Source organism: Gobio gobio, assembly GCF_949357685.1.
Source record: "Gobio gobio genome assembly, chromosome: 3".
NCBI classification, from domain to species: Eukaryota; Metazoa; Chordata; class Actinopteri; order Cypriniformes; family Gobionidae; genus Gobio; species Gobio gobio.
The window spans coordinates 42187731-42206530 of NC_137099.1; the positions used below are offsets into that span (position 1 = coordinate 42187731).

The following is an 18800-nucleotide window of genomic DNA, read 5'->3' on the forward strand; positions in this document are numbered from 1 at the left end:
ACTCAACCCTGCTCGCCTCATTAAAAGGCATGTGTGTGTTTGTGTGTGTGTGTGTGTGTGTGTGTGTGTGTGTGTGTGTGTGTGTGTGTGTGTGTGTGTGTGTGTGTGTGTGTGTGTGTGTGTGTGTGTGTGTGTGTGTGTGTGTGTGTGTGTGTGTGTGTGTGTGTGTGTGTGTGTGTGTGTGTGTGTGTGTGTGTGTGTGTGTGTGTGTGTGTGTGTGTGTGTGTTTGTGTTGCTTGGCACCCGTCTGCTGCAGCAAACATTCATTCTCACCTGCTCATTAAAAATACATTACCACCCAAAACGTTTCGTCATCAGCTTTTTAAATAATGTGCATTCTTCCAGAGAACTGTCGATGTCAAACAAGGCAATGGGTTGTCCGGCACCTGGCACAGCTAGCGATTAGTTTACCCATCAGCTTGTAAATGATCACCCTGCCTGAACAAACCCCTAACCTTGAGCATACTCGTCGTGGATATTCATGAGCTTCCTGCTGGTCACGGTGAGCCAAGCAAAACCTGTTGAATTAGCACTGAAAAGAAGGATACTACAGGAAAAATATCCCATGAACATTTTCCAACCCAGCTTTGGCACATAGAAGACAATAGGCCTGAGGTTGTTGAAAGGATAACACTTTTTAAATGCGTTTCCTCTGGTTTTCTCATCTCAAATTGGAAGCTGTTTATCACAGCTCTGCATTCAATTTGATGTTGCATACAATATCATATAGCATTGCAACTCATGCGTTATTGCCTCGGAAATACAACCTTGCACTTGAATTCACCTCCAAGTGGTAATATCAGGGGACTCATCAAAGTGGGAAAAAGAAATAATATCCCTCTAAACCCCACAGCAATTACTCTGAATTACGCCAAATTATGAACCTGCAATTCAGCTCTGAGGCTGAGGATTAATGTCAGACTCCTTCCACTTTGTTGGTACATCTTAAATTGCCTTTCACTACCAACACGCACTCTGACAGTTTGAGAAATTTACAACCTTCTGAATGGTGTAATTACTTTTCTTTGTTTCCCTCTCCTTCGCTTTCCGTTTATTTTCAGAAAATACTTTTTTTTTTCTTTTTTTTTCTGTTTTCCCGTCAGAGTATCACGCAGGCTAGAGGTTCGATTGATCTCTAGTAATGATTTTCCTTTGAGTTTGTCAATATTTAAAAACCACTTTGTCCCCCAGAAAATCATAGACAGCCAGGCAGATAAATGTCACAACCTGCTGATATTTATCTTTTATAAATAGCACACTGTCCGAATGTTTGACGAGCGCTGATCCTTGGCGAGCGGGAACAGGGAACTCAGCTTTCTCTTTTCCATTTGCTTGACCTACAATTTTAGAAGCGCCGCCCAAAATGAGGGGCCTCTACTTTACCTCAGACATGCCGCCATTAATAACCGTTCAAAGCCACCGTCTGCTTTTCTTTGATGGTGGGAGCCCACATATCTCCCACAGTGCCACAGACTGGTCGAAATTTTGCCGAGTGAGTCGAGTGGTGAGCTGTCCTTTCTGCCTCTGTTCATTACTCTTTGGTAATGGCTGTTCTCTGTTGGGGGTTGATGCTAAATTGGCTGTTAGAGGCCAGAAGCCCGCATTGGTGGTGGCAAAATAGAAAAAGACAGCAGGAGAGACCTTGAATCACCCACCTTTTTTCTTTTTTTCCCCACCTCCTTTTTTGAAGAATGGATGTTTTCTCTTCGATGCACCCATATTGCCCCTCCACCCCCAGTCCCCCGGTCGCACACATACACACACCTGTCAGCCATAGACGCTTCACAAAAGAGGCATTTTCAATTCTGTCTGGGTCATTGATCAGAGGATGTGGTGTCCGGTCCAGATCCAATACAAAGAGACAAGACTTGCATACAGTAGCAAAGGCTTATTCTCTTCTTTTATAGAGGAAAACACACATTTTAGCCTCTCATCATAAAATATAGTCTAGTGTCAAATGTTTGCTGTAGTTTAGCTCTGGCTTATCGCTAATCAAGCTTTTATATATATATATATATATATATATATTAGGGCTGTCACCGTTAACGCATGTGTGGTCCTGTTCAGTATAGCAGCTTGACTAGTCTAAAATGAAAACAATCTCATTGTTGTTGCTCTGTACACATACTATACACTGTGAATTCTGTAAGGTTTTTTTTCTGTATTGTTTGTTTTCATGGGTGTTTATAAATGTATTATATAATATAATTATATGGACTCCTTATATTTGGTTATTTGGTGTCCTTTTGGAGTCTCCAATGATCCTTGAAGCTTGCAGAAAATACAGTTTTCTGATTGTTTACTTTGCTGGATATAGCAAATGATGACAAAATGAATGTGTTTAATGAGATAAATGACGTATGCAACAAGAGTGCGATTAATCGTGATTCAAAATTTTAAGAAAAACACTGTTCAAAAAGCGGAGAGGGCATGATGCTTCTGTTAGTCATTATTTTTTTTAAGAAACTTCCACCTTGTCCACCAGTTCTGTCGTCTATCTTGTTGTGACATCATTAGATGTGACGTCTGTGATCTGCACACATGAGGGAAGCCTTGACATTGTCTGTCTGGCTGCATTGTGTTCCAGTGATGCGAATCATCTTTGTGTAATGTGTTTATCTGTGGGGAAGTTGAGAGTTTGATATGTCACTCAGCTTTTTGCATGGCCGCCCACTCCCCACTGCGGTCTGCATTAATCCCCTCGCCAATGAAATAGAGATAAGTTCTGCAAGGTGAAACATGACAGGCCGCCACATTGTTGACAAATAACCTTTCCTTCCATTCCTGCCAAGCCCCCCGAATGACAGCTTTAGCTTTCAACGACTGGTGCGCTTTTGAAATGTCAATTTAGCATCTTGACACATATTGACGACAGAGAGCTGACATTTTACAGGCCTTTCAGTTAGGAAAGCGAGTAATCCCACTTATCATAATGCCAGACATGCTGCAATAAAATAAAGTAACACTGAACTCCTCATTTCTTCTTTTTAAAAAAATTTGATGTTCTCACATCAGAGTCCTCCTGAGAGAATGAGTGAGAAGAACTCAAAACACATCTGACAGGACATCTCAGTCTTCATTTCTTCAAATTTTTCAATCACCAGTCCATGAAAATGCACAACTCTACATGTCCAGGAGCTCCAAACCTTCAAAACCACTCTCTCTCTTATGAGATGTTTGTTAAAGGGATAGTTCACAAAAAATTATGTCATAATTTACTATGTCTACACTTCTATGTTTACAAACCCATGGTCCATTTGACTTGTGTGCTGTAATCCAAGTCTTCTGAAACCATACAATATATTTATGAGAAGAACAGTGCATTAGGCAATTTCTGTAAAACGCTGTTGAAAGTGGATCAGAACAAGCACCGCAACGCTCTTGTAGCCAATCAGCAGTAGAGAGTGTATACACTCATGATGGGGGAGGAGAGGGAGCAAGAGGGAAATTTGAAGAAAGATGGTAGAAAGAGAAATGGCTGAAAGACATTACAAAAGAGAAAAGGATTATCACTGGAAAAAGAAGGGTTATGATCAGGCATGAGCTTTAGGACCTGCTTTATTGTTGTTTCTGGTCCATGTTTCACAGAACCAAGATACGCTGTTGTTGTAATTTTTGAGTGTCATTGTTTGTCTGGAGCTGGTGTGCAAACAAACTCTTTCTTGCTCTTGTCTACTGTATGCAATTTTTTTTGCTTTTCCTTGTCGTTTGTTTGTCATCTTCACTTTATTTTTTGCAAAACTTCCATTGTGTGTTTGGGCATTTTGGGGGAATAGCAATGAAGGCAGGGGTGTATTTGTATGGGTTAATTTCAAATATCAACAGTGTTTCTCAGAAATCACTTACTGTACCTTTACAGTGCATCCGGAAAGTATTCACAGCGCTTAACTTTTTCCACATTTTGTTATGTTACAGCCTTATTCCAAAATGGATTCAATTCATATTTTTTCCCCTCAATTCTACAAACAATACCCCATAATGACAACGTGAAAGAAGTTTGTTTGAATTCTTTCCAAATGATTAAAAAAAAAAACATGCAAAAAATCACATGTATATAAGTATTCACAGCCTTTGCTCGATACTTTGTTGAAGCATCTTCCGCACCAATTACAGCCTCAAGTCTTTTTGAGTATGATGCTACAAGCTTGGCACACCTATTTTTGGGCAGTTTCTCCCATTCCATCAGGTTGGATGGGGAGCATCGGTGCACAGCCATTTCAGAGATGTTCAATGTTCAAGTCTGGGCTCTGGCTGGGCCACTCAAGGACATTCACAGAGTTGTCCCATACCGACTCATTTGTTATCTTGGCTGAGTGCTTAAGGTTGTTGTTGTCTTGTTGGAAGATGAACCTTCGCCCCAGTCTGAGGTCCAGAGCGCTCTGGAGCAGGTTTTCATCAAGGATCTCTGTCCATTGCTGCAGTCATCTTTCACTTGATCCTGACTAGTCTCCCAGTTCCTGCCGCTGAAAAACACCCCCACAGCATGATGCTGCCACCACCATGCTTCACTGTAGGGATGGTATTGGCCAGTTGATGAGCGGTGCCTGGTTTCCTCCAGACGTGATGCTTGCCATTCAGGCCAAAAAGTTCAGTCTTTGTGTCATCAGACCAGAGAATTTAGTTTCTCGTGGTCTGAGAGTCCTTCAGGTGCCTTTTGGCAAACTCCAGGCGGCCTTTTAACTCTAAGGAGTGGCTTCCGTCTGGCCACTCTGCCATACAGGCCTGATTGGTGGAGTGCTGCAGAGATGGTTGTTCTTCTGGAAGGTTCTCCACAGAGAAACGCTGGAGCTCTGTCAGAGTGACCATCAGCTTCTTGCAACTTCTTCTATTTACGGATGATGGAGACCGCTGTGCTCAATGGGACCTTCAATGCTGTGGACATTTTTCTGTACCCTTCCCCAGATCTGTGCCTCGATACAATCCTGTCTCAGAGGTCTACAGACAATTCCTTGGACTTCATGGCTTGGTTTGTGCTCTGACATGCACTGTTAACTGTGGGACATTATATAGACAGGTGTGTACCTTTCCAAATCATGTCCAATCAACTGAATTTACCACAAGTGGGCTCCAATCAAGTTGTAGAAACATCTCAAAGATGATCAGTGGAAACAGGATGCACCTGAGCTCAATTTTGAGTTTCATGGCAAAGGCTGTAAATACTTATGTAAATTTTTTCGTTTTTATTTTTAATACATTTGCAAAGATTTCAAACAAACTTCTTTCACGTTGTCATTATGGGGTATTGTTTGTAGAATTGAGAAAAAAATTATGAATTTAATCCATTTTAGAATAAGGCTGTAACGTAACAAAACGTGGAAAAAGTGAAGTGCTTTGAATACTTTCTGGATGCACTGTAAGTCATGGGAGATGTCATATCTGAATCATGACTTTTTTTTTAATCTTTTCAATGAATCAGATTGTCTAGTTCACAAAACTGGTCTGAATGATTTGTTCTATCTAGTCACAATCCACTGAAGATGGATATTATCATATTATAGAAAATATCTTTTAGCAATGTATTTTGGTCTTTTTATCACTCAAAGCTATTGTATGACTTCAGAAGAGTAATATATTGCATACATTGTAGATTTTTGAATTGTAGATTGACTTGATGGTCGAATGTTCATGTTTGGCTGAACTAATCCTTTAAGTCAAGTGTGTGATTTGTAATCTAGGGCAGTGGAGCTGGTGGCCAGCTACATCTACAGTGAGTTTTGCCTCGGCCCAGACGTGCTCTAGATATCAGAGACGATACCACTCTCCCTAATCACAGACTCATGGGAACACCACCTTGTTCTTTCCTCTGTTTCCCATCCTCCGTAGTAGCTGAAAGAACCAATCCTCTCTCGTCCTCACACCCATTTCAGCCACACAAGTTATGTCACGTAAATAAACGGTCTCATTACCCTTATGAATGTCCCACTGTGGATATACCACCGACAGCCCGTCTCAAAAGCTCAGTCCTACTTTGGCTTTCTGCCTCTCACAGGACACAGCTCTATTAGACCCCATTTAGCCATTCACTTCTCTTCCTTCCCATAACACGCAACTCCTGTCTGACTACATCGCCCAACTCCGCCATTGTGAGCCAACGCAGCAAAGAGACATTGATGGACGGTGATGGACACTCCCCATTGAGCGACTCAGGCCTTCCTTTTGTAAAGCCTCTTTTAGGAGGAAAGGTTTACAAAATGAGCATTGAGAAAAGACAAGAAGGGGGGTTGATGTTCGATATGACAGGCCTCTCTGAATGCTCCCAGCTTTCTGACAGGTGTGGGTGAAGGACATGTGAGGTAATCTAGAGTTTGACAGTGCGGATATAAGCACTGACACTCTGGGTGTCAGGGCATTAGTGTTTCCGTTTCCTTGCACACACTGTCTCCCACACACACACACACACACGCATCCACTGCAGGTCAGATGTCTGCTGATGAACCATCACTGAAATACAAGCTCAGGCCCGAGATGTGCTGGTACAGATAAGCAGCACTTTCATTTATTATTTTTTTTTAATAGCTATCACTCAGCCCCATTAAGAGATAAACGGCACTGGCTGCAATTTCAGGTCTGCCTGTGAAATCCTAATCAAATGGCTCTTAAAATATTTTTGCTGCACACCAGCATGACAGGCTACGTCCCATGAGTTACAGCAGGCAGGGTCATCCGTCAGTGATCGTGTTTCGGTGCCATAAAACCTGCATCTGTCCCATCCATCGTCAGGGACTGACATGACTCCAACTACTACGTAGGAGAGGGACACGGGCTGGGTTAAATTTCCCTTCACCAGAGGAGACCATAGCAGGCTGACGTCTGAGCGTGGATGAGCTTTTGAGAGGGGTCAGGCCTGGAGGTCAGAGAGTGGGCTTAAGTCAGTGTTACTGGGCATGTAAAGGGTCTGTATGCAGAGTCCCTGGAGAGCGGCAGACGTGATGGGGCTAACAGGGCCTGCTGCGTGACAAATGTCCATCCACGCTCTGGAATGGCACCTGTGTTGCAAACATATGGCAGCGAAATTGAGATGTATTGGAGAGCTGTCTCGGAGAACAGCCATAAAGTTGTCGCCCCACAGTTTTTTTGTGTGTGTGTGTTTGAGCTTGTGTCTGTGTCTGTAAGCGTACAATATATCTAAATACATGATGTACCTTTCTTCCTTAATATTAAATGGAGATAAGGTAAGCAATTGCTGAAAATGCTGAGTGTGTCAGATCTGCACACATGATCGTCTCCTCCTACGCTTTATTTACTCCCTCTTTATTTCATTCAACTTCTGATAGCCAGGCAAGAAACAGCCAGAGACTATTAAATACAATGTGATGTCTCCTGTTGTATCATGTGGATTCAGGTCTTAACTCTAATTTCTTGGATTAAAACGAAGATTTGAAAGTTGTTATTTTACTTGAGAAATCTTAGCTGTGGTTGTGCACTGCAAATGTGCTGTATATTTAAAATAGATACATTTACTTGTGTAATTGTGTAAGATAAGATTTTCTCTAAATACAGTACTGTAAATATATTCATTCTTATCCCACTGTCAGTTTATTTTCTTGCTGTAAGCATACTAAATTTGGTTAGATGTATCCTTAAAAACAATATGACTGTTTGACTAAATCGTTTTAATTTGTCTGTCATACACCCTTTTTATTGAGAATATTTTTTTTCAAACATTAGAAAATTAAGACGTCAATAAAAGATGAAAATATAAAAGATGACACTTTTTTATCAAAACTAAAGATAAAAAGAAATATACTCAAAACAGTCATATTTTTGGCCCACTGTGTCTTTTGAGTCAATCGCATATATTCTCTGAAAACAATTCTTAATATTTTATGCAGCTCTTGTGCATTTTTTCTCTCTCGCAAAAATATATTTTTGGCCAATGCTATATTACACTTATGCTCAATATATTAAATATGAAATGAAACATGTTAACCTACTGTTTGTATATCTAAGCAACACCCATATGGGCCAATGAACCTCAGTACAAACTATGTTTACATGTAACAGTCTATATCTTCTAGCAGATTCTTTTTTTTCTTTTTTTTTTTTGTCAGACTGCCTGTCCTACTTCAGTTTTATATGCGTGGGTTAACCTCCATATAGATGTGCTCTAAACAGTTCCAATGCTATATTATTTATAGGAATGTTTCCTTCCAAATTGAGAAGCTTTTGATCAGACTACTCCTGTCAGACTACTCCACAGTGTGCCATTTTGTTCTTTGGGCTAAAATTCTGTCACCCCTCTTTAAAAGTGTTAGGCATAATGGCACAGCAAGCATATAGAGTTGTGTTTACTTATGAGGGCAAAAGTGAATTGAGTACAGAAAAGCACCGTTCCGACAAAGGATTGTGTGTCTGACAGTCTGATTATCATGGGAGTGAACAGTACCATGCGCCATCAGTTGCAGAGGAGGCTGGAAATTGAATTTTAACAGGCTCAACAGTCCCTCTTTCCTCTCCCTCCATTGTTTTTGATTTTGTTGTTGTGCTCTTTGAAGTCAGCAGCTGCAAAGTAGATAGGACCCAATGGAACACGTACACCCAGACTATGGAAATGTACCCAAGCACTCTCTCAAGTATGTTATGAGAATCCAATCTGAAAGCTGTCTGTGCACTCTCACCGCCTCTGGGTTTCAGGTACTTGCTTTGTTTTGGACAAAGAATAGATCAATCCTTGTTTTTTTTGTGTGTGTGTGTGTGTGTGTGTGTGTGTGTGGGTTACAGCCCATCATGAGGTTTTGTGTTTGTGTGGATGACTTTTAGGGGGATACAGTACATGCGTACAGACCTCAGACAAAAGCTAGAAGCTAGATGTGTTGTGATTCCCAACAGATTTGCACTCATGTATCTATGCGTAGCCTTAAGCAATCTATACCACACCTGTCTTCTTCTTTCAGCCTCTCAGCAAACCCTTTCTTACCCTCCTCATTCTCTCAGCACATCACATTTTTACTTGAACAGAGCACACTGTATCCCAGTACTGCGGGGGTGGTCAGAACATCCTCAGAACATCCTCCGTTGAGCTCTTTGATTCATGATCAGCCACACACACCTGAACCGCCGGGCTAAAATCACATCATCATTAGGGGTGGGCTGTTTGACAAAAATCATACATATCATCCTAACTTTATATCTCACAAAAGTGTTATTTTTGCAGAAAATTCAACCTGCGAATCTGACATTGTAAAATAAATGTATGCATACTTGCACACCTGTGACAGTGTGACCAACATCTGTTGAATTTTATAATAATGTGGCAAGTTCCAATGTTGCTTGGCAACCTTGAACAACCTACAGTAGAGGTTTTCAAACTTTTCATAAATCTGTTGTGTATTTTGCACATTTATTTATTTATTTATTTTACTGTGTGAGAAAAAATATTAGGAATTACACAAAAATGAATGGTAATAGATCATTCCTTTTGTACTTATTATGTTAGTATATATATGTACTGTATATTAATTTGGTGGGGGGGGTCTAATATTCTGATTACACAGTGACAACTTTTGGGTTTTCAGACTAAGAAACAAGTAAAGAAAAGACAAAGAGATAGTAAGGCAGAGCCCTTGTCAAAAACCATTCTTATAACCTACTGTACTATAATTTGCTAGCACGATTATCATCAAGCCTTTAGATGTTTCAAAGAGAGAAACAGGAGATGAGAGTGAAGGAAACAGACACATACAGGCAGCACTAGAAAAGGTCAAAGAAGCATGAAAAGGCCTTTTCGCACCAGAGAAGAATTCTTCTGCTGCAGTCCAAATCTGCCAAAAAGCTTCTCAACCGCAGTGCACACTCACTTACTCGCTGTTTGGCTCTTATAGCAACCCTGCTGTATCAAACTACCATTAAACAAGGCCATATGAATAACACCTAAGAGTGCAGGAAGTTGAGCAATGGTTTTGTCTTTCTGGGAAAGCTGCTGCACATACATATCATTGTGTTTCATCTTATCTATGTTCAAGGAAAAGGATTTTGTGGCCTCAAGTTACAGCACATAATCTCTTGCTCTTGCTCTCAATTTCTCATTCTAGATTTGACTCGGCAGAGGTTTAGACGAGGATGTGATCCCTCACGATGTGACAAATGCCGCTTAAGATTCCTGACTCGAAATCGACGTAGCCATTTGTAGGCTAATGCTAAGTACACAGCTTAGTCAGTCTTTTAAACCTTCCATTTTTCTCACCTCTCTGCTACAACCAGAGAAGTTTGTGTTTTAAGGATCTTGGAAAAGTGCTTTTAAGGTTCTGATAATGTGCCTCTGGCAATGACACACGTCAAGTCTAATGCACTGCATGTCTAAAGCCTTTAGGGCCCTGTTTACACCTGGTATTAAAATGTGTTTTCAGTGATCCGGTGGTCACTTTCTCAAAACATGTGAGGTCAGAGGGCAGTGAGTAGGCGGTCTTTTGTGGCTGTTCGAACACATTTTGTTTTTGACTACCTCTGGAAGTGGTCGAAACTGGACAAGCACAAATGTTTTAGACCCCCTTTACACCTGTATCTAACATTGACTACGTTTACATGTGCACCAAAAATGTGAATATTTCTAATAATCGCAGTAAGATGCTTAAATGACACAAGCTGAACTCTTCACTCCTGTTTACATGCAATTTTCATTATTCTGATTATTCGCCAATAAGTATGGTTATGCCACACACTTATAGGCATACAGTATGCATTTACATTTTAGGTCAGTTACATTTACATTTTACATTTATGCATTTGGCAGACGCTTTTATCCTAAGCGACTTACATTGCATTCAAGGTACACATTTTTAAAATTTTGTCAGTTCTTGTTTTCCCTGGGAATCGAACCCATGACCTTGGCATTGCTAGCGCCACGTTCTATTGTTTGAGCTACAGGAAAGCTGTCAGTTGTTTTAATCTACTCACATCCAATTCGAAATGCATTTTTATGGACGTACTGGATATTATTCGGCGACCTGAAGAACACAGCAATGCCGAGTTTGTCTACGCTGCCATCACATTCTTTGCGCCGTCTGTATGAAGATGCTGAGCAGAGACTGTGCAGCGAGTTGTGTTGACAGAGTTTAGTGATTTAAAGAAGAGGAAATGTCAGAATAATGTCAAGGAGTTTATTCATGAAGTGTAGAACCGAGCGCATGCGCACTTTGGTCAGAGCGGTAATAATGCGATTACGGTGTTTTACATGCCTGTTTATTGTGATTAAAATCGGCGTACGCCAGATCGTTTAATGCGAATACGGTTACTACGATTATGATCTTAATCGCATTAGTTTGATCAAAGTATTGCGTTTACATGAGGTTTAATCACAATATTGCCGAAATCCCATTATAATCGCATTATGAGGGTGCATGTAAACGCACAGATTGTCCACTTGGGATCAGATCGACGAAAACACATCTTATAATCAGGTGAAAACAGAGCCTAGGAAAGAGAAGGAAAGATGACAAAGACAGAAAGATGCTAAGAAAGGGGTGAAATAAGGAGAAAACATACACTGTATCTTTGTCTATGCAATTGCCTCTACCAGTACAATACAATTAATATAAATAAACTTGATTTTTGCATTTTTTTAAAATAAGCATTTTGAACTGGCTGCAGGGTAGATATTTGCATTTCAACTGTGGTGATCTACATCTGAAACACAGCCTTAAGCTCAGGCAATGAAGCGCCTACTCTGCTCACAATCTCCACTACTCAAAATGCTGCTTTTTCATACACTTCTCGTTAACATGATGCAATCCCGAACAAACCCAAGGGTGGATTTATTGCAATTATGACAGATAAGGGCCGCCGGGGTCCCCGGCACATCTGAAAGCGGATGTTTAATTGTCTCGATCATATGCTTATATGTGTATGAGTGCATGCATATGTGTCGTTGTCATCATATACTCAGCAGTTCGACAGCTGGTGGGGGTGGGTAAGTTATCATCACCCTGCTGTAATATGTCCCAGATGTTCTTTGGCAAAAGCACATTCATCCAGACACATTTGCCTTACTGCCACGATTAATTACCAAGGACAACTGATTACATGTGCAGAGTGTGGCTACGCCGCCTCGCCATTGGTTAACCCAGTTTCGTTTTACTCTTTCCGCAGATCAACCGTCCAATCAGCACCTGCAGGGCCAGTCCACACTGCCACCAGTGCCGCCTCCGCACAAGCAGCAGCCGTCGGTGACGGCGCTGAACCACAACTCTCTGAGTAGCCGCAGGAACGTGAGCCCGGCCCCTCCGGCCGCCCTCCCCGCCGAACTGCAAACCACACCCGAGTCAGTGCCGCTGCAGGACAGCTGGGTCCTGGGCAGCAATGTGCCGCTGGAGAGTAGGTCAGTTACGCAATCACACGCACCAGCACAGTTACATCCCACAAAGTGTGACCTGTGATATGGACAGATCTTTTATTTGACATTGCTCACACAGCAGAACATGTGACTTTCATATCTGTCTCAAAGCAGAATGACTGCATGGCTTTTATTTATAATGCATCCAGTTAACAAGTAGGCATACTAACAAGCCTGATAGTATAACTCACATTCATCATTCATAGATTAATTTTTGACCATCATCAGTCAAAATAAGGTTTCTGTTTATCATCAGTCTCACAAAACGGTTTATAATATGGCAGTGTCAAAAAGTGCTTCTGCTGACTCTGCTAACATCCCAGAGTGTGAGTGACTGAGGCCTCGCCAAGCTTAGGGGAGGATACGGCTTGGTTGTTTTCCCCCCATAAATCAGTGTGGATGTAAGCTCGGAGGATACTCTGAGGGGTCTTTAAACACTAGCAGAAGGGAGCGCTTTGTTTCGGGGAGTTGCACGTTAGCGGCGTAATGGCCTCTCTCTGTTTTTGATATACTCTTTCTAGTGACACTGTATATATAATGACTAAGCCTATCCCATTAAGGGATGTTACCACCTAGCGCTCCTTTCATTCATTCTGCGTGATATAAGCACTGAGACAGATAGAGTGGGGGTGGGTGCAGTGGGAGAAATAACGTTCGTTCCAGAAACTTTTTTGAAGCCCTTGGTAAGTGATGCTGTCATTGTGCTAGATGTCTTACTGCCATTCTTTAAAAATACTTGATGAAAGGCAGTCAAGAGAAAGAGAGACAGCCTCGGTTCCTCTCCACAGCCTGAAAGCCATAGACCATAGTCTGGATAGGCAGCATATTAAATTTGATGTAAATGGGAGCAAGGCTTTGAGAGATAGACGTACAGTTAATTCAGTGGCTAATGGTACCTCAATATCAAGCCAACAAAATATTGAAAATCGTCTTTTCGAAACTGCTTCCAAGATGATACTGAAATAAAGTAAATGTAACAGTACCTTTCTGCAGTATTTTGCTGCAGTGCAGGTAGTGTGTAATGCTGTAATATGGCTTCACGCATTAATGCTCAAATGCACTTCCTAATGATAATGTATATTTTGAAAAGGTTTCATGTAAATACAATTGGTTTGCCTTTAGACAACATACACAAACCGTACAAAAATACCACATTTAATAATAAATTGTGAAATTTTCTATTGACCTCTATTGGTATAGGCTACTGAAATATTATTAAAAAGTTTTTAAAAATAAGACATTAAGTCAACCCATTAAACAGACTGTACATCACCCTCAAATCCTTGTAATTGCGTTAAATTAAATATGGCATGTACTCTGACTAAGGTCTAAAGGCATGCGGGTTCTGCTTTTGTGTTTATATTTTATGAGTGCCAGTGAAAACACGGTGTTAAGAGATCCAGGAATAACACACCTGCATCTGCACCGCCGCCCTCAAGTTTCACTTCATGGCCCTTCACATGGACACAGTGATCACAAAACAGGAATGTCCAACAGCTACACTTCCTTTATGGACTTTCCCTCTGTTTCTCTGTTTTCCTCACCACTCTCTCATACCTTATACTGTATTTCAGTTCTGTTTTATTGCTATGCGGTTGTCTTGCTCTTTTGCTTTGTGTGGTGTCAACCACAGCAAGATGTGTGCACTTTAGTCCATTGTTGTTCACCCTTATTGTTTTGCATTCTATCTCTTTTCCAACTTTCACTCTGCTATTTGTTTTTGTTCTTCTCTCTCTGTCTCTGTGGTCACATCATGTCCTCGAAACCTTATCCTTGGCACTCCTCCACTCATATTGACAAAGAATTATGTAGATTTATGTAGATATTAGCAAGAGAGCTTAAATTTCTGTTTATATCTTGAGATCTCGCTGAGAAAGACACACTGGACCACACACACGGTTCTCTGACACTCACAGATGCTTGTAAATCCAACTATGGTGTTTGCATCTTCTTACCAAATAAACACACACTCGTTCAGTTACGCTCTAAAACACACAGTCTGCGTGGCAGCATTGGTTCAAAAGGTGCCGTGTTCCAAGTTAGACATGGAGCTTACTTAACAACTGTTTACATGATACAGACTGACTTTTAGAGTTAAAATATACAAAACATCCAGCTCCTCGACAGGCACAACAGTGAAGTTTAGATGAAAATAATGAAAAACATCAGCACTAGTAAATGGCTGAAAACGTCCTGTCAGAGTGTGGAAATGCAAACACTCCACAACATGTGTCTCTGAACAAGTCCATTGATTTGTTTGAGGCAGGAGTTTCTGAGTAGACTGCATTTGCTTTTGGAGAAAATTGCGCAATCCAGTCCTTAAACGCCTGCTAATTTAACGGATAAGTTGTTATTTGACGTTATTTATTTGCTGTTTTACATAAATTTCATTACAGGAACAATTCAGAATTTGTTAGGCTGTTAGGTCCAGTAAACTGCTCCAACGACACATTTCCTATATGCTTCCTTAAGACCGCTTCCCTGTGTTTACAAGCATGAACGATTGTTTCCCGGGGCTCAGGTTGGCATTGTTTAGCAATTACTGACTGTACCTTTTATGCATTATTGACATTGTCATGAACCTTGTGGTGAAATACAGATCACTTCTCAGCATATGCTTCCACATTCTTGTCATTTGTGCACAATTTGTGCTAAACAGACAATTTAGTCTAAACAATCATGGCTCTCGTACGGTCAATTACCTCACTCTACTGTCTTTACTCTCTATGCTATTTGATGATGCTGTTAAAGTGGGGGAAAGAGAAACATGAGAAGCCTCTTGAGGCACCTGCTGGTCCTTAACTGATTAAAATTTCTCAAGATCTCTGCACAAGGATGTTTTCAGATTCTGAGTATTTCAAATGTAAAAACAAATCAGGCAATTGGCGAACCTGCTTGTGGACCAGAGTATATCCAACTTACTCTCCCATCAATCTGTTCCAAATCCACTCCAGGCTTTCAATTTCCAGTCCATAAAATTGTGCCCAGTTTCCAATTTTCTAGATGAAATAAGTTCATTTTTGTACATACGTTTGAGAGGGAGTGAAATATTACATACATTTTTGTCCATTTGTTCCTTTTGCATTTCGACAAAAATGTGGGCAATCATTAATTTTTGACTATATCTGTTTTATTGTACTTTTGATCATCTTTACATTCCATCTATCTTTCATTTGACTGCTGATAATCTATTACCGCTGTTCAATGCGTGGTGAATTCTTGCTTTTGAGGCCGTTGTGTTCTGCTAGTGATAGAGTGGTAATGGATTTATCTTGAAATGAGGGAGAAAACTGAAGCACTTGACATTCCAAAACCTCGCTCTAGGCAAAATAACGGCTCTTTCAACATACTCTGTTCTGGCCGTGATTTCATTTTTACACATAGCAAAACGGCTTTATTTTCAAGCTGTTCTCCATGTGGAGATAACCAGCAAAGTGCACATCAGCCACACACCGGGGTCCCCCATGTGAATCTCAAAGCACTTTTGACTCATAGGTCAGTTCCCATGTCATGCCTCAGAGGTTAGACAGCTAAAGATAGACCTCACGACTTTCTCCATCACAAGAGAGAAGGAAGTGCTCATTGCATTTTATCAAGAAAGCTCATTTTCTGTAGATGTTAGCCTGCTGTAAGGAGCAAAAGTAATTAAACCCAGTCTTACACAAATCTCCTGTAAACTTCCTCAAGCAAAAGGCAGTAAACTGAGAAAGTGCTCAATGAACATTTACTGATTCTTTACTTTGTTTGTCTTTTTCTTTGGTAAGTGGTTTTGAAGAGTAGTGATTTATTGCTTCAAAACAAAACCAGACATCAAATTGCCATTAAAGTAAAGCATCATCCATCAAAATATTTTCAATAGGTGTTATTGTAATTAAAAACAAGTATGAAAGACTGATGACTCATAGAGGATTGCGTGCAGAGTACAATTACATACAATTCTGTGTCTACCCCAAGTGTGCCAATTGTCATGAGCCTTCTGATGTTTTGTTATTTTATCTGATCTCCACCCCCAGTATATGAACAGGAAACAGTCAGGGTCAATCCGCATAGACTAAACACACAGCAACTGTGAGATGCCTCTCTGTACAGGCTTATGTAAGTGCTATGGATCATTCAGCACTGACACTTTGTCCTTTGTCACTTTTATAACTTGCGAATGTTCACAGTAGCATTGCTGAAGAATACACTGCAGGCAGCATCAAAAGAATGGGCTCCTTGAGAATAACAATAGCCACTATTTGCATTTTCCTTCACATAGAGGTTATAATGTTGTTGGTTTTTTTTTTGTTGCATTTGTTCCATCTCTTTCTGTCTCCACACTGTGACGTGGAGTGGAAAGATGCATTTTTACAGCATTCAGGCCTGTTACTATAGTTTTTAGATGAGAGAGATAGTTGATGTACGTGTTGAGATGTTATATGTCACTGTAGATATATGTGCTGTAGATTGAAGATAGATATCATTTTTTCAAAAGTGTGACGCACAGGACTGTTGGTTAGCAAAAATGAAGCAAAAAAGCGATATAAAAGAAATCTAAGAACAAAAGAACTGTGTATTTATTCTGAAGGTCATAGGTCCTTGTCAGAAGATTAGGAAATTCTGTTTCCACATTATACAGTTCATCACAATAACTCATCTAAACATGTTACTGTGTCGAATAGTAATGACTGAAAATTTTAGAATTTGTATTTTCTTTGATTACGCCGCTATATTATACCCATTGTTGTGTTATTTTCCAGTTCTTTTATGCGTCTGCTCTACCAAAATCTTCTGTGAAAGTATTTGTCAGAGGATGACAAACGTGAAAGGAGATACATGGATTAGCATAGCAATTTCCAGCCTGGTGTCATGCCTGCTGTAATCAATTACCAATGGTTATCCCATCCCTCATGCTCAGAAATCCCTGTTCGCTGTCTTCTATGTCAAAGGAACGTTATTCCCGTCCTACCTAAACAACAGATGCCCCAGTCCATCCCCTGACACTACAGCTGGAGATTCTACATCTCTTTTTCATCATGTGTCTTCTATTAGCTCTCGTTTAAGTGGGCAGTGAACCTAGTATCTCTTAACATTTTTACTGAGGGTCTAATCTCAGCATTTATTTAAAAATGATTTTCAAGCATGCACCACCTCTTATTGTTTTGACCCGTTTAACTGTGTTAAAACAATAAAATGTTAAATGACTATAAACGCCATATGAACTGTGAAGTAAACTGAAAGTTTCAGCAATCATAATAAAATGTAACCTTTATCATTTTTATGCCAAATTGACTTGCAGTAAATAGGTCTTTCAAGTGTTAAAGTTCCCAGAGTTTGGCTTTGTATCTTTTTCTATTCATTGTCTCAAAAATAGGGCAAAAAATGAATTTGAAACTACACAAGTCATTTTAAAAGCGGTTTTGTGGTTTGTATAAAAACAGGCCACTCAGTGTAATTCAAGACGAACAAACATATGGTCAAGTCATGTTATTGAGTTACATTTCAGCAAGTCAGTTGTTGTAAAAACTTGAAGTAAAGGTTTGAACTCCTGCTATGAGGTCAGAAGGGTGAGTTGGTTAGAGCGTAGGTCATAGTGGTGTTATGTGGGGAAAACCAAAAGGCTATGTGTAAAGTCGTACCGAATTACTCTTGGAATCCTATGCATCAGTTTTCATTCCACAAAAAAAAATTGAGGAAAGGAATGAAAAACTCTACAATTGCCCCATTGCTTTTGATCAGTGGTTCTCAAGTGGTTTTACTTTTTGGCTTCGGCTGGCGCAATGTTAAGCACGCAGAAATAAGCAAAAATGCCTTTAAAGTCAAATATATTATTTGGTTTATTTTTCGCTTCTAAATGTCTCAGCAGCAAGTAAGTCACTGCGCAACACATGTTGCAGTCAGCAAAAACCTTTTAATATTGTCTCGGCCATATTTTCCTTTACCTTGTAGTTTTTTCCCCATGTTTTTATGAGGATGAGGGCTTGTGTCACACAACCTGCCCATGTTGGTATCTGCCTTGCTTCACAGTCTTCTACCAAGCGACAGATGAATTTCTATCAAAAAAACAGTAGAGGATGATGCACGCACGGCCTTTGATATCAACAACAAAATATATGGGAAGCATTGTTTTCTCCCTCATATAATTTGATTAGCCTATTTTTATATCCTAACAAAACGCAATTACATGGTTAGCTGCATTTTGTTTTTGACCTTTAGCATTGTTTTTCCCCGCTGCCCGCAACCCTATCAGAACAGATCTGGAACAAATTTCAGGGTCACAACCCACCAATTGAAAACCACTGCTTCAGATGATATGCATCACTAGAGATATCCATTATTCTCTCAGAGGATGCTATTGACTATAGAGAAAGTACAGTAATTAATATATTCTCACACTTAGCTCATAGTGGATGTAGAGAGCCTACCAATAACACTTTACAGTCATTCAGTGCGCTTGAGTAATTCTGTGGCTCTATTCACCATAATAAATATC

The 18800-nt window shown here is 40.2% G+C and overlaps 1 protein-coding gene across 1 annotated transcript in view; it reads left to right on the forward strand.

Moving 5' to 3' along the window:
* Nucleotides 1-18800, forward strand: part of tenm3 (teneurin transmembrane protein 3) — a 228391-nt gene that overhangs the window by 102834 nt on the left and 106757 nt on the right. Inside the window, exon 4 of the mRNA XM_079811553.1 lies at nucleotides 12085-12313. Coding sequence (XP_079667679.1) covers nucleotides 12085-12313 — 229 coding nt within the window. The remainder of the gene's footprint in view (nucleotides 1-12084; nucleotides 12314-18800) is intronic.